This window comes from Kogia breviceps, chromosome 18 (assembly GCF_026419965.1).
Source record: "Kogia breviceps isolate mKogBre1 chromosome 18, mKogBre1 haplotype 1, whole genome shotgun sequence".
Classification (NCBI taxonomy): Eukaryota; Metazoa; Chordata; class Mammalia; order Artiodactyla; family Physeteridae; genus Kogia; species Kogia breviceps.
In genome coordinates, this window is record NC_081327.1 from 4,048,596 (window position 1) to 4,066,424 (window position 17,829).

General features: G+C 40.6%; 1 protein-coding gene and 1 pseudogene across 1 annotated transcript; both read right to left on the reverse strand.

Annotated features, from left to right (window-relative positions):
- Positions 1-1,927: 1,927 nt before the first annotated feature.
- Positions 1,928-16,966, reverse strand: LOC131745287 (zinc finger protein 677-like; annotated as a pseudogene).
- ZNF761 (zinc finger protein 761) lies at positions 13,595-16,962 on the reverse strand. The gene is made up of 4 exons (XM_059045613.2): positions 16,884-16,962; positions 15,147-15,273; positions 14,599-14,672; positions 13,595-13,615 (listed from the first exon to the last, which is right to left on the reverse strand). The coding sequence occupies exons 1-4, from the start codon at positions 16,896-16,898 to the stop codon at positions 13,595-13,597; spliced, it is 237 nt and encodes a 78-aa protein (XP_058901596.1). The 5' UTR covers positions 16,899-16,962.
- Positions 16,967-17,829: the final 863 nt, after the last annotated feature.

Below are 17,829 nucleotides of genomic sequence, written 5' to 3' on the forward strand. Positions count from 1 at the left end.
GATTGGTGGTGGTTCCAAAATGAAGTATTCTCCAATCCATAATACAGCAAACACTTTAAACACTGAATTCTCCAGTTCTACCCTTGTGCTCCTGATTCAGGAGTTCTTGGAAGTAGAGTAGGCCTGTATTATGTGGGATGTAGGCACATCCACATTTACAATACTCATGAAACAGGAAGAGGTGATGAGTAGACAGTTGTAAGAATTATTGTTAGACTTATTTATCATATCCTTTATTCTCTATCAACAAAGAGCTGGATTTGAATTTTGTAAAAGCCACAGCAAACCACATTCCCTTTAACTTTTTAATTTGAAATAATCATAGATGTACAGGAAGGTACAAAGATAGTAGAGGCATTCAGAACCTTCACCTAGTTTCCTCCGATAGTTACATCTTACACAAATATAGTACAGTATCACTCTGTGAACACAGTAAACAAATTTGCAACCAAAATCGCTGAGACAATGTTTCTGCCCCAAAGCCATCACTGTCCTGGAGATTCCTGTAAAGATGAAGACGAAGGAGTTGGCTACAGGCAATTGCCTGACCATCAAATCTGTGGACCCTAACCTTCACCTAGAGAAGGAAAGCAAGATATAATGGTAAAGAAAAGAGAAATTCTCCAGGATTCTAATCATAGTCTGTGATAAGAAGACCATTTCTATTGCCAAAAAACCTGGAGGATCTGTTAGTTCCCAATGACTGACATATTTCTTCTGGGGGATGCTGCAGGAGAACATGAAGCAATGGTTACATTTATCATTTCAACTGAAATTCAATACTCTCCACTTACCATTAGTTCTCACTGAGAAATATTTACTTAAGTTTTACTTTCATTAAGAGCCTTCTAAGAGTTGAATATGTAACTCTGAAAAACCTTTACAATGTAAGAATCACTGCTATGAAGCTCAGTAACATCTTCATTCTTCACAAATCTTGGAGATGGAAACTACTAATATTTTTATTCTAAAGAGGAAGAAAACCACAGGGAGTTCAGTGATTTCATTAAATTCACACATTGGTGAGCAGCAGATATGGGGACTTCAACTTAGTGGAGAAGGTAACAAAGTATAGTATTTAACCATCATGATATACTGAAAAAGGTTAGCTATGTTCTTCCAATAATCTAGACCTGTATTTAGTTGTTTTTGTAACTTGTCAGCATGTTTTAGATTAGTGGTATGTTATTTTGTAGTTTTGGCTGTGACAAGGTGCCATTTATGAGTAAAGATTTTATGGGCTTCCCTGGTGGCGCAGTTGTTGAGAGTCCGCCTGCCTATGCAGGGGACGCTGGTTCGTGCCCCGGTCCAGGAAGATCCCACATGCCGCGGAGCAACTAAGCCCGTGAGCCATGGCCGCTGAGCCTGCGCGTCTGGAGCCTGCGCTCGCAGCAGGAGAGGCCACAGCAGTGAGAGGCCCGCGTACCGCAAAAAAAAAAAAAAAAAAAAAGAACTATCATTTATGAGTAAAGATTTTTCTATATGCCAATACCAATTATGTATCAAGCTTCTGAGATCTTAATAAAATGCAGATGCTCTGACTGCAACACAGAACAACAGGAACCTGGCCCATGACCAATTCGGATTTAATGACTATAAGACTGCGTCAACATTAGTATGGTAACAGAGAGGCTCTTTACGCCATGAACAAAATGGGGTGGCACCTATCACTGGAATTGAACAATTTCATGATACCCTAAAGCGTGGTACATAAAACACTACAATACAATAAATACCCTACAATACAATAATACCCTAAAGTGTGGTACAATAAAACACTACAGGAGGGCTGCAAGATACAAGGTTAATGTATATATACCACCAATGAACAAGTGCAATTGAAAATTAAAAACAAAAACCAAAAATAAAGGAAAGAAAATTTAAAATAAATCACCTTTTACATTAGGACCGAAAGTTTTTAAAAGTTCCTTTACAGGTGTGTTTCATCATGGCAGCACATGAGAGGTCTGTGATGAAGATATAACATCATTAACAGATTTTGAACCTCAGATTGAAAGTCACTAAAAATAAAGCCTTATCAAGAAATCTAAGAATAAAAACATTTCATAACTTGCTAAGTGGGCCTTTCCACACGTCCTTGATCCTTTGACCTCCCCCGCCACCATCTCATGAATTTTAAATGACTTTAACTTTTAATTACTCTGCAGAGTGTAACATGATTTTACGAATCTTTAAAAAGGACTAGACTTAGTTCTCCCTACTAATAATTCCCTGATGCACGGTACATTCTGAAACCTGCTTAAACAATTTACCTCACTCGTTATATTTGTAAGGGTTTTCTCCATTATGAAATCTTTGGTGATCCTGAGGCCAGGTCATTTCCTGAAGGCCTTAATATATTCTCCTGTAAGGTTTCTTTCCAGTATAAATTCTCTCATCACTCCAAACATACGAACATTTAATAAAAACCTTACCACACACTTTACATCTATATCTTCATTCCATGTATATTCTGGTGTCTGTTGAGACTTGAGTACTGCTTAAAGGCTTTGCCACACTCATGACACTTGTAAGGTTTCTCCCCAGTATGAATTCTCTGATGAACTGTAAGGCTTGAATTCTGACTGAAGGCCTTACCACATACATGACATTTATATGGTTTCTCTCCAGTATGAACTTTCTTATGTTGAGTAAGGTTTGAACTCCCAGTGAAAGCTTTGCCACACTCATGACACTTGTATGGTTTCTCTCCAGTATGGATTCTCTCATGGCCCCAAAGGTGTGAACGTGTGGTGAAATCCTTACCACACTCATTACATTTATAAGGTTTCTCTCCAGTATGGATTCTCTTATGCTGAGCAAGATTTGAATGCTCAGAAAACGCTTTGCCACACTCATTACATTTGTAAGGTTTCTCTCCAGTATGAATTCGCTCATGACCCCAAAGGTGTGAACGTATCATAAAGTCCTTACCACATACATTACATTTATATGGTTTCTCCCCAGTATGAATTCTCTGATGCCTTGTGAGGTTTGAGAATCTGTTAAAGGTTTTGCCACACTCACTACATTTGTAAGGTCTCTGTTCAGAATGAATTCTTTGATGATTAGCTAAGACTGAGCAATGGCTAAAAGCCTTCCCACAGTCATTACATTTGTAGGGCTTTTCTCTAATATGTGTTTTCTGGTGTTGTGTAAGCAATGAAGGATGCGTTAAAACCTTCCCATTTCTATTACAAACGTTGTTTTTGACTCTAGGAGGAATTATGTGAAGTGGTGAAACTGAGGAACAGTTTTTGATAGACTTCTCAACTTGATTACATTCGTAAATTTTCTCCTCAGTTTGAAAAATCTGCAGTTCAGCCAAATGTGAATGAAGGCTTAATCCAAGCCTATTTTCCAAACATTTCAAAAGCTTGTTTCCTGAATAACCTACGTTACTTTTTAGTTCCTTACTCCTCATATATGACTTGTAATATTTGTAATATTGAGACATACTTCTTACAGAAACATTCTGCTTCAAAGGAAAATTATTCCAGGATTTATGATGTTGTTGATCTCTACTACCAGTGAGATTTTTGCAAGGGGTTGTAGTCACTCCTTTGTAACTTTTTTCTTCATATTCCCACTGATTCGCAAACTTGTGCATATTTTGCTGGACTTCACTGAAATCAAAATCATCAAAATCATGACTTACAAGTCTTTCAAAAACCAATGTCTGAAATAAGTCTCCATTATTAATGTCTTCTTTTGGTGATAATTCTTTGATCCCACATCTGGTAGACATATCTGTAAGATATAAGGCTTCCTTTTAACCAGGTTGGAAGATAGATATTTTATGTTGAAAAATATAATATTACACCAAAGGTAAAACTCATGATTAACAGACTTATCAAGCTTTACAATCATGGTCTGCAAATGTTTAGGAAAACAAATGAATAATATTCCTCTAAAAAGAAAGGGTGATTACACGCAATTCAAATTATTTTCAGGGAAGCCTATTTTCAAATGCTCTGTTATCAAAAGTTACAATAACCTTGAAAGAAAAGGAATTTCCCCACAGGCACCCCAAAGCACACACCAACTCATGGGAGGCATACAACTGTCTAACATTTGAAAAATAAAAGATATTAAAAATAATCACTGGGGTCCAGTGGTTAGGACTCCATACACCCAATGCAGGGAGCACAGGTTCAATCCCTGGTCAGGGAACTAAGATACCACATGCTGAATGGCGGGAGGAAGGGAGGGAAGGACGGAGGGAGGGAGGGAGGGAGGAAGGGAGGAAGGGAGGAAGGGAGGGAGGAAAAGTTTCTTAAGAAAATTAATATTAAAAAAACACTACTGAATACTTGTATAAACACTAAAACAACACTGTAAGAATAGCAAAACATTATTTTGAATACTTGTTATACAACTATACCCATGAAAAATAAGCATACTGCAACATTAATGATTAGTTCACTGTGCTTATATTACATAACATATGCTAAATATTAATTATCTGTTAATCAAAATAAACAGTAATAAACATTTTAGTAATGTGAGACAAATCCAGCCATAAATCATAAATAATAAGCATTTACATTTGTTATACACACACACACACAGAGACGCACACACAGTGTCTGTGGAATTCTAAAGAATTCACCTATAAGACTAAAAGAGGAGTTGAGGAAGATGGCAGAAGTGTGAGACACAGAGATCACCTTCCTCTCCACACATACATCAGAAATACATTTACACGTGGAATTGCTCCTACAGAACACCCACTGAACGCTGGCAGAAGACCTCAGACCTCCCAAAAGGCAAGAAACTCTCCAAATACCTGGGTAGGGCAAAAGAAAAAAGAAAAAAAAAGACAAAGGAATAGGGACGTGACCTGCACCAGTGGGAGGGAGCTGTGAAGGAGGAAATGTTTCCACACACTAGAAGCCCCTTCGCGGGCGGAGACTGCGGGTGGCAGAGGGGGGAAGCTTTGGAGCTGAGGAGGAGAGCGCAGCCACAGGGGTGCGGAGGGCAAAGGGGAGAGATTCCTGCACAGAGGATCAGTGCCGACCAGCACTCACCAGCCTGAGACATTTGTCTGCTCACCCGCTGGGGTGGGCAGGGGCTGGGAGCTGAGGCTTGGGCTTCGGTTGGATCGCAGGGAGGACTGGGGTTGGCTGCGTGAACACAGCCTGAAGGGGTTAGTGCACCGCGGCTAGCTGGGAGGGAGTCAGGGAAAAAAAGTCTGGACCTGCCGAAGAGGCAAGAGACTTTTTCTTCCCTCTTTGTTTCCTGGTGCATGAGGATAGGGGATTCAGAGCGCCGCTTAAAGGAGCTCCAGAGACGGGTGCGAGCCACGGCTAACAAGCGCAGACCCCAGAGACGGGCATGATATGCTAAGGCTGCTGCTGCTGCCACCAAGAAGCCTGTATGCAAGCACAGGTCACTATCCACACCTCCCCTCCCAGGATCCTGTGCAGCCCACCACTGCCAGGGTCCCGTGATCCAGGGACAACTTCCCTGGGAGAACGCACAGAGCACCTCAGGCTGGTGCAACGTCATGGTGGCCTCTGCTGCTGCAGGCTTGCCCCGCATCCGTACCCCTCCCTCCCCCTGGCCTGAGTGAGCCAGAGCCCCCGAATCAGCTGCCCCTTTAACCCCGTCCTATCTGAGCGAAGAACAGACGCCCTCCAGCGACCTACACGCAGAGGCGGGGCCAGATCCAAAGCTGAACCCTGGAAGCTATGTGAACAAAGAAGAGAAAGGGAAATTTCTCCCAGCAGCCTCAGGAGCAGCAGATTAAATCTCCACAATCAACTTGATGTACCTGCATCTGTGGAATACCTGAATAGACAACGAATCATCCCAAATTGAGCAGGTGGACTTTGAGAGCAAGCTATATTATTTTTTCTCCTTTTCCTCTTTTTGTGAATGTGTAAGTGTATGCTTCTGTGTGAGATTTTGTCTGTATAGCTTTGCTTTAACCATTTGTCCTAGGGTTCTGTCTGTCTGCTTTTTTTTGTTTGTTTGTTTTTTTACTTTGTAGAAACATTTTTTTCTTAATAATTATTTTTTATTTTAATAACTTTATTTTATCTTACTTTATTTTATTTTATTTTTTCCTCTTTCTTTCTACTTTTTCTCCCTTTTATTCTGAGCCGTGTGGATGAAAGGCTTTTGGTGCTCCAGCCAGGAGTCAGTGCTGTGCCTCTGAGGTGGGAGAGCCAACTTCAGGACACTGGTCCACAAGAGACCTCCCAGCTCCACGTAATATCAAACGGCAAAAATCTCCCAGAGATCTCCATCTCAACACCAAGACCCAACTTCACTCAACAACCAGCAAGCTACAGTGCTGGACACCCTATGCCAAACAACTAGCAAGACAGGAACAAAGCTCCATCCATTAGCAGAGAGGCTGTGTAAAATCATAATAAGGCCACAGACACCCCAAAACACACCACCAGACATGGACCTGCCACCAGAAAGACAAGATCCAGCCTCATGCACCAGAACACAGGCACTAGTCCCCTCCATCAGGAAGCCTACAAAACCCACTGAACCAACTTTAGCCACTGGGGACAGACACCAACAATAACGGGAACTACGAACCTGCAGCCTACAAAAAGGACACCCCAAACACAGTAAGATAAGCAAAATGAGAAGACAGAAAAACAAACAGATGAAGGCGCAAGTTAAAACCCACCAGACCTAACAAATGAAGAGGAAATAGGCAGTCTACCTGAAAAAGAATTCAGAATAATGACAGTAAAGATGATCCAAAATCTCGAAAATAGAATAAATGCAAGAAACATTTCACAAGGACCTAGAAGAACTAAAGAGGAAACAAGCAATGATGAAAAACACAATAAATGAAATTAAAAATACTCTAGAAGGGATCAATAGCAGAATAACTGAGGCAGAAGAATGGATAAGTGACCTGGAAGATAAAATAGTGGAAATAACTACTGCAGGGCAGAATAAAGAAAAAAGAATGAGAACTGAGGACAGTCTCAGAGACCTCTGGGACAACATTAGACGCACCAACATTCGAATTATAGGGATCCCAGAAGAAGAAGAGAAAAAGAAAGGGACTGAGAAAATATTTGAAGAGATTATAGTCGAAAACTTCCCTAACATGGGAAAGGAAATAGGCACCCAAGTCCAGGAAGTGCAGAGAGTCCAATACAGGAAAAATCCAAGGAGAAACACGCCAAGACACACATTAACCAAACTATCAAAAATTAAATACAAAGAAAACATATTAAAAGCAGCAAGGGAAAAACAACAAATAACACACAAGGGAAATCTCCATAAGGTTAACAGCTGATCTTTCAGCAGAAACTCTGCAAACCAGAAGGGAGTGGCAGGACATATTTAAAGTGATGAAGAAGAAAAACCTACAACCAAGATTACTCTACCCAGCAAGGATCTCATTCAGATTGATGGAGAAATTAAAACTTTTAAAGACAAGGAAAAGCTGAGAGAGGTCAGCACCACCAAACCAGCTTTACAACAAACGCGAAAGGAACTTTTCTAGGCAAGAAACACAAGAGGAGGGAAAGACCTACGATAACAAACCCAAAACAATTAAGAAAATGGAAATAGGTACATATCAATAATTACCTTAAATGTAAATGAATTAAATGCTCCAACCAAAAGAAACAGACTGGCTGAATGGATACAAAAACAAAACCCATATATATGCTGTCTACAAGAGACCCACTTCAGACCTAGGGACACATACATACTAAAAGTGAGGGGATGGAAAAAGATATTCCATGCAAATGGAAATCAAAAGAAAGCTGGAGTAGCAATACTCGTATCAGACGAAATAGACTTTAAAATAAAGACTATTACAAGAGACAAAGAAGGACACTACATAATGATAAAGGGATCAATCCAAGAAGAAGATATAACAATTGTAAATATTTATGCACCCAACATAGGAGAACCTCAATACATAAAGCAAATACTAACAGCCATAAAAGGGGAAATTGACAGTAACACATTCATATTAGGGGACTTGAACACCCCAATTTCACCAATGGACAGATCATCCAAAATGAAAATAAATAAGGAAACACAAGCTTTAAATGATACATTAAACAAGATGGACTTAATTGTATTTTTAGGACATTCCATCCAAAAACAACAGAATACACCTTTTTCTCAAGTGCTCACGGAACATTCTCCAGGATAGATCATATCTTGGGTCACAAATCAAGCCTTGGTAAATTTAAGAAAATTGAAATCGTATTGTGTATCTTTTCTGGTCACAACGCTATGACTAGATATCAATTACAGGAAAAGGTCTGTAAAAAATACAAACACATGGAGGCTAAACAATACACTACTTAATAATGAAGTGATCACTGAAGAAATCAAAGAGGAAATCAAAAAATACCTAGAACAAATAACAATGAACACAAGACGACCCAAAACCTATGGGAAGCAGCAAAAGCAGTTCTAAGAGGGAAGTTTATAGCAATACAATCCTACCTTAAGAAACAGGAAACATCTCAAATAAACAACCTAACCTTGCACTGAAAGCAATTAGAGGAAAAAGAACAAAAAAAGCCCAAAGTTAGCAGAAGGAAAGAAATCATAAAGATCAGATCAGAAATAAATGAAAAAGAAGTGAAAGAAACGATAGCAAAGATCAATAAAATTAAAAGCTGGTTCTTTGAGAAGATAAACAAAATTGATAAACCATTAGCCAGACTCATCAAGAAAAAAAAGGGAGAAGACTCAAATCAATAGAATTAGAAATGAAAATGGAGAAGTAACAACTGACACTGTAGAAATACAAAGGATCAAGAGAGATTACTACAAGCAACTATATGCCAATAAAATGGACAACCTGGAAGAAATGGACAAACTCTTAGAAAAGCACAACCTGCCAAGACTGAACCAGGAAGAAATAGAAAATATGAATAGACCAATCACAAGCACTGAAATTGAAACTGTGATTAAAAATCTTCCAACAAACAAAAGCCCAGGACCAGATGGCTTCACAGGCGAATTCTATCAAACATTTAGAGAAGAGCTAATACCTATCCTTCTCAAACTCTTCCAAAAGATAGCAGAGGGAGGAACACTCCCAAACTCATTCTACAAGGCCAGCATCACCATGATACCAAAACCAGACAAAGATGTCACAAAGAAAGAAAACTACAGGCCAATATCACTGATGAACATAGATGCAAAAATCCTCAACAAAATACTGGCAAACAGAATCCAACAACACGTTAAAAAGATCATACACCATGATCAAGTAGGGTTTATTCCAGGAATGCAAGGATTCTTCAATATACGCAAATCAATCAACGTGATACACCATATTAACAATGGAACAAGAAAAACCATATGATCAACTCAATAGATGCAGAGAAAGCTTTTGACAAAATTCAACACCCATTTATGATAAAAACCCTCCAGGAAGGAGGCATAGAGGGAACTTTCCTCAACATAATAAAGGCCATATATGACAAACCCACAGCCAACATCGTCCTCAATGGTGAACAACTGAAACCATTTCCACTAAGATCAGGAAAGAGACAAGGTTGCCCACTGTTACCATTCTTATTCAACATAGTTTTGGAAGTTTTAGCCACAGCGATCAGAGAAGAAAAGGAAATAAAAGGAATCCAAATCAGAAAAGAAGAAATAAAGCTGTCACTGTTTGCAGATGACATGATACTATACATAGAGAATCCTAAAGATGCTACCAGAAAATTACTAGAGCTAATCAATGAATTTGGTAAAGTAGCAGGATACAAAATTAATGCACAGAAATCTCTTGCATTCCTATACACTAATGATGAAAAATCTGAAAGTGAAATTAAGAAAACACTCCCATTTATCACTGCAACAAAAAGAATAAAATATCTAGGAAGAAACCTACCTAAGGAGACAAAAGACCTGTATGCAGAAAGCTATAAGACACTGATGAAAGAAATTAAAGGTGATCCACATAGATGGAGAGATATACCATGTTCTTGGATTGGAAGAATCAACATTGTGAAAATGACTCTACTACCCCCAAAAATATACAGATTCAATGCAATCCCTATCGAACTACCACTGGCATTTTTCACAGAACTAGAACAAAAAATTTCACAATTTGTATGGAAACACAAAAGACCCCGAATAGCCAAAGCAATCTTGGGAATGAAAAATGGAGCTGGAGGAATCAGGCTCCCTGACTTCAGACTATACTACAAAGTTACAGTAATCAAGACAGGATGATACTGGCACAAAAACAGAAATGTAGATCAATGGAACAGGATAGAAAGCCCAGAGATAAACCCACACACATATGGTCACCTTATCTTTGATAAAGGAGGCAAGAGTATACAGCAGAGAAAAGACAGCCTCTTTAATAAGTGGTGCTGGGAAAACTGGACAGTACATGTAAAAGTAGGAGATTAGAACACTCTGTAACATCATACACAAAAATAAGCTCAAAATGGATTAAAGATCTAAAGGTAAGGCCAGAAACTATCAAACTCTTAGAGGAAAACATAGGCAGAACACTCTATGACATAAATCACAGCAAGATCCTTTTTGACCCACCTCCTAGAGAAATGGAAATAAAAACAAAAATAAACAAATGGGACCTAATGAAACTTTAAAGCTTTTGCACAGCAAAGGAAACCATAAACAGGACAAAAAGACAACCCTCAGAATGGGAGAAAATATTTGCAAATGAAGCAACTGACAAAGGATTAATACCCAAAATTTATAAGCAACTCATGCATCTCAATAACAGAAAAACAAACAACCCAATCCAAAAATGGGAGAAGACCTAAATAGACACTTCTCCAAAGAAGATATACAGATTGCCAACAAACACATGAAAGGATTCTCCACATCATTAATCATTTGAGAAATGCAAATCAAAACTACAATGAGATATCATCTCACACCTGTCAGAATGGCCATCATCAAAAAATCTAGAAACAATAAATGCTAGAGAGGGTGTGGAGAAAAGGGAACCCTCTTGCACTGCTGGTGGGAATGTAAATTGATACAGCCACTATGGAGCACAGTATGGAGGATCCTTAAAAAACTACAAATAGAACTACCATACGACCCAGCAATCCCACTACTGGGCGTATACCCTGAGCAAACCATAATTCAAAAAGAGTCATGTACCAATATGTTCATTGCAGCTCTATTTACAATAGCCAGGACATGGAAGCAACCTAAGTGTCCAACAGCAGATGAATGGATAAAGAAGATGTGGCACATATATACAATGGAATATTACTCAGCCATAAAAAGAAATGAAACTGAGTTATTTGTAGTGAGGTGGATGGACCTAGAGTCTGTCATACAGAGTGACGTAAGTCAGAAAGAGAAAAGCAAATATCGCATACTAACAGATATATATGGAATCTAAGGAAAAAAATGTCATGAAGAACCTAGGGGTAAGACGGGAATAAAGACACAGACCTACTAGAGAATGGACTTGAGGATATGGGGAGGGGGAAGGGTGGGCTGTGATGAAGTGGGAGAGTGGCAGGGACATATATACACTACCAAATGTAAATTAGATAGCTAGTGGGAAGCTGCCACATAGCACAGGGAGATCACCTCTGTGCTTTGTGTCCACCTAGAGGGGTGGGATAGGGAGGGTGGGAGAGAGGGTGATGCAAGAGGGAAGAGATATGGGAACATATGTATATGTATAACTGATTCACTTTGTTGTAAAGGAAAAACTAACACACTATTGTAAAACAGTTATACTCCAATAAAGATGTTTTAAAAAATAAATAAATAAAAAAATAAAAGGAAAAAAAAAAAAAAAGAGAACATTTCTTAATTCATTGTATGAGGCCAGCATTATTCTGATACCAAAGCCAGACGAAAACAGCTCAAGAAAAGATACTACAGACCAACATATTTTATGAATATAGATGAAAAATCCTCAACAAAATACTAGCCAACTGAATATACAGCATATTAAGATTATACATCATAATAAAGGCGGCCTTGTTCCAAGAATTCAAGGGTAGTTGGTTCAACATATGGAAATCTATCAATATAATAGCCCACATCAATAGTAGGAAGGGGGGGAAAACCTACATAATCATCTCATTGTATGCAGAATAGATATTTGAAAAAAATCCACAAACCGTTCATGATGAAAACACTCAGCATACAGAAAGTAAACTTCCTCAACCTGATAAAGATCATTTATGAAAAACTCACAGCTAATATCATACAGTCATGAAGAAATAATAAAAGCTTTCCACCTAAAATAAGAAATAAGACATGATACCCACTTTCACCACTACTATCCAGCTATTCAATGTTGTACTGGAAGATCTACCCAGAGCAATTAGGCAAGAAAAAGAAATTAAAAGGATATAAATTGGAGAATAAAAAGGAAAATTATCTCCATGAGCAGATAACACAATCCTGTATAACGAAAATTCCATAAAATACACACACACACACACACACACACACACACACACACACACAAACAAGACCTACTAGTCTTATAAACGATGTCAACCAAGTTGCAGGATACAGTATCTACATATGAAAATCAGCTGTGTTTCTATACATCAACAACGAACAATTTGAAAAAAATTTTTTTTAGTAATTCCACTTACAATAATATCCAAACAATAAAAGACCTAGGAATGAATTTAAGCAAGGAGATAAAAGACATATAGACTGAAAACTGCAAAACACTGCTGATATAGATAACTATTAAGGACCTACTGTACAGCACAGGGAACTCTACTCAATACTCTGTAATGGCCTATATGGGAAAAGAACCTAAAAAAGAGTGGACATCTGTATATGGGTAACAGATTCACTTTGCTGTACACCTGAAACTAACACAACACTGTAAATCAACTCTACTCCAATAAAAATTTTAAAAAAACAAACACTGTTGATAGAAATTAAAGAAGACCTAAATAAATGGGAAGACACTCCATATTTATGATAATATTCACCAACATGGTCTATAGATTCTCTGTAAACACTATCAAAATTCCAATAACATTTTCTGGAAAAATGGAAGAGATTATGAAATTCATACGGAACCGCAAAGGGCGCTGAATAGTAGTCAAGACAATACTGCAAAAGATATGATACACACAGAGCAGATAAATCCACAGAGACAGAATGCAGACTGGTAGTTGCCAGGGACTGGGGACAGAGGAAAATGTTGAGAAACTGCTTAGCAGGGAATGAATGCTAGTCGCACTTTTGTGAACAACAAACAGCGGCACACACATGTAACGAACACGCTGCCAGGACAACAGTTTGGCCAACGGTCTCACTGACATGTGGTTATGGACTTGCGATTTTCTCCCTGGAATAAATCCCCGTACTTGAGGCAAGCCCAAATCAAACAGGATGATCGTTAGTATACTTAATCGACACCGCCACACTGCCCTTGAGAGACACTTGTGATGATCCACAAAACCCAGAAGGACAGCTGGAACCGTTTGTGTCAGGCTCTCATGATACTTTCTATCTCAGCATCCTGGAACACGCTGACCACTCCACTCAGTTACTTCAGAGGGCACTTCCCCATGAAGCAGGATGATACCGTAACAGCTAAATCAAAGCACTCTCCACTCAGAATTTTGCCCACTGAAACTCCTCGTGGGAGAGTTCACTGGAGCTTGTCCAGCACCTAAAGGGTAGGTTATCACAGCAGAAAACAGAGAATAACATTTCAGACGCCAAGTAGGTGTATTTCAGAGGCAAGTTGCAGAGGCAAAAATCACACACACTCAAAAAAATATGAAATCAGGTAGAGCTCAAGTTTTTCCACATTGGCATACTAAGCAGGCAATGAAAGAGAGAGAAAAATAAAAGATACGCGAGTAAAGCAAGGGGTTCAGATTTTGTGGGATGCTGACATGGGCCCTGGGGTCTGCCTGCAAACCCCGATACGTGCCTGAGATACGCTCCCCGTGAAGGACTGGGGATCAAAGAAAGGTTCTGTCTGCCCACTGTCTTTACAATACTGCTGAGGGACCATCTCCAAAGATCCACGCTAGTCCCGTGATACACGCTCCTAAAGGCAAAAGCAGAAACAAAGCAATGTCCGAGGCACCTGAAGGGGCAGAGAGGGCTTGAGACAGGCCCCTGTACTCACCTGGGGCCCCAGATGCAGTGGATGAGCAGCCAGTGTCCCCCACCCCCCAAAGAGGGTCTCTCACGAATGTGAAATGGGGATGGAAGCTAGAGAAGGAGGGGAGCCGGGACAAGGGAGACCTCAGCTCGGATGTCTGTGGACTGAGAACTGAGTCTCGAATGAGAGGCTGGTCCCCCGAAGTCCAAATACAAAAACAGTCACAGGCGGCAGGTAAGGGAAAGTTGTGGGTCAGGATAAAGACTTTGCCCTTGTCTTTGCCATGAGGTGGAACACCACTGGGGTGGGAGGAAACTTCTAAGACGCATGAATAAGAGGAGGGGAAGTGCAAATTCCTTCGAGAGCTCACAGCAATAAGCGTCTGTCTCCGCAAAGACCTATCACATTTAGGAAGAATTTCCTAAAAAACATTGGATGAAGTAGCCACCTCTTTGCCATCTGAGTTCTTCCGTAGGTTCGTATCGTTGATACGTTCCCACCCACCTCTTTTTTTTTTTTTTTTCTCTCTCTATTTTCACCTCAGTCTTCAGAGGCCAGGGCTCTCTCCCCTGCTCCAAGATGAAAATAATATTCACCTCAGAAAGACAGATTCCTGCTTACATGAAAAAAGGTGAATGATGTATTGTGGCTTTTCCGTAATACAATTACAGCCCTTTGTCCAGCTGAAAAGGACAGTACAGATGGGAGAGAATAATATTTCACAAATTTGGTCGATGACGGCCTCCTCCCAAATGCTTAAAGAATATTTTAAATATACAGCTATGTAGCTTTCCTCCAAGAACTACTAAACCAATAGTGCAGGAGTAAAATCAGGCACATAGTTTAAAATTTCGCCATAAGATTTTGTGCTTATTCAACTTCCAGGACCACCATCACCTAGCACGTTGTGGACAGATCAACTGAAGAAAGAGGTTTAAATTCCAGACACTCCATTATAAAGCCTCTCATTTCTGAACCAACATGGCTTCAGCCTTAGGTGAACAAGGCAGGGGTTCCCAAGAGACTCAAGATAAACGCAAAGACACCCGAGGGCAGACCCCAATTTCTGGAGGGAAGTTATCCTCACCCAGGGAGACCAGGTTCCTGCAGGTCTCCAACATCACGTCCCTGTACAAGGCCCTCTGAGCAGGGTCCAGGCATTCCCACTCCTCCTGAGAGAATTCTATGGCCACATCCCTGAATGTCAACTGTGCCTGAAATGAAAACACATTTCACCAAGAGGCCATCAGGAGAGTCCTCATCTTCACACAAAACGAGAAGAGGAGAGAGGTGCCAGCGTCAATTAGATAGAAGTGAGTATTATGATAGAGCCACAAAGAGAATCTTGAACAATACATCCCTCATTTTGCTTTATTACACTTTTCTATCAGAGGATGTCAAATCTACTAAATTACTGAGGAATTTTATTTTATTTTATTTTATTTTTTTTTTTTTTTTCGGTATGCGGGCCTCTCACTGTTGTGGCCTCTCCCGTTGCGGAGCACAGGCTCCGGACGCGCAGGCCCAGCGGCCATGGCTCACGGGCTTAGTTGCTCCGCGGCATGTGGGATCTTCCCGGACCGGGGCACGAACCCGTGTCTCCTGCATCGGCAGGCGGATTCTCAACCACTGCGCCACCAGGGAAGCCCGACTGAGGAATTTTAAATTGCATGCAAAAAGAAAAAAAAAAAAAATATATATATATATACACAAATTAAAAATTCAACAAAGGGTTGTCTATACACAGGTTCCAGACATTATACACCAAATGATAACTACCTTCCAGATAAGGTACAGTAATGGCTTCAGAGGTGACAAAGCCCACAGTAGCTTTAAAGAAAGGTGAGGGCTGGAAAAATGGGATAATGATAATTACAGTAACAACCAAAAGTTACCATACAGTAAGCATTACTCCAAATGTTTTATAAGGATTAACTCATATGACAACATAGCATCCAATTTATTCCCACCTTACAGAGGACCCAACTCTGTTATTCAACAGCTCATAGATGGCAGCCATCACCTGCACCAGGTGGTCCAGCTTCAGAACAGAACCTAAAGCATCATACACTTAAGTATCAGATATGACATCGAAAGTACGATGACACAGCTGTCTCCCGACTGAGAAAACCTGAAACAAGTTCAAGGCTGAAAACACAGAACTGGCCGAAAGGTCAGCACATATACACGTACACACACATGCGTACAACAATAAGCACTGCCTTACTGCCCTTAGCTCGTTAACATGGCACAGTAGGAGAAGCCTTAAGGACATGGAAAGCATGTAAGACACACTTGCAAAGTTACAATAAATATAAGACTTATTTATGAAATGATAGTGTTGTTTATACACAGCATGGGTTCCTGCTCACATATACACTAGTGGGTGCACTTTAAACATACACACCAAAATTAACTGAAATAGAAGTGGTAGTGTCTAAAATGACATTTTTTAAATACACCTTCATTTTCTATTATTTTTTACTTGTGCATTTCAGCATTTTTAGTACAGTGAACATGTATAAATTGTACTAAATTTAATTAAGATTGTCAACATTATTCTATAGTAGCCTGGTTATTAAAAAACACTGCAAAAATTGAGAAAAAATACATTAGAAAACTTAACTTTGATCTCCATAAATGCATAGAGTGTGTAAAAATACAGAATAGAATCTGTGTGGCGATGAGAGAAGGTTGAGGGAAGGCCGAGGGGCGAGTCCACGCAAACCTGTCGGGCAGGATACTTGACAGTGAGAGGTTATCAAGTCCACATGGCATTTCAGGACAGAGCGCACTGAACAGTAAACTGAGACTATGATTTTACCTGAGAAAGAGTCATTCCCGACTGCGTGTCCTTTCCTCTTCTTCCTCTTCAGGGCTTCTTGCTCAGGCAAGGTGAGTCCTGAGACGTCAGTCCTGAGTGTCAAAAGATGCCGTTCAATGCTTGCAATCGACGCAGCCCCTTCCTGTACCACAGCCACACACGGGGAGGACCTCAGCACGTGCAACAGACGGTCTTCTGCTGTAAGGTTTTTGACCCCTTTCTTCGGAACTCACTCCCCTCCTGGTTAAGCCACACACACGCTGCAGCAGTGGGGACCTAGGAAGGACTGACCCTCCCCTTCAGGTCAGAGACCCGGTCCTGGCCGAAGGCCATGCGGAGGACAGCGCCCCCTCCACCCCTCTAGTTTAAGGGCTGCTCTCAGTCCTCAGAAACAGATGAGCCAGAGCCCTATTACTCGGGGCTGGATACAGATTCGATCAGCTGAGGCTCCTTAGTCAGCCATGACCTAAAAGAAAACTCCACGGGAACTGGGCACGAGAGAGGTATCTGAAAATGGCTCAGCAATCTAATGTGAAGTCAGGGCTGAGCATCCTTCAGAGGGGTCAACCCAGCACACCTCCCACTCTGTGGCCCTGCTCTCTCCTCGGGCCCTGCCCCCTGTATCTGGATGGTGGAAGGGGAAAGAGCAGAGAGAAACACACAGAGCAGGCATCACAGGCTAGGGCGGGGGGAGGAGTGTGGCTGCAAAGTTCAACGAGAGACTCAGAAAAGGCCCCACTGAGAATGGGGGTAGGCGTGTTATCAGAACAAAGATCGGGGGTGGGGGGAGGTTCACCGTGCGCATTTGAGGGCTCAAAGCGTTCTAGGAATCCCTGAGGCTGACCCCGGGAAAAGCAAAGACATCCGTGCGGCTCAATCTCAGTGAGAAGGGAGGAAACAAGCAGGAGATGATGTCACACTGGTAATGCCGGAAGCGGATCAGCAA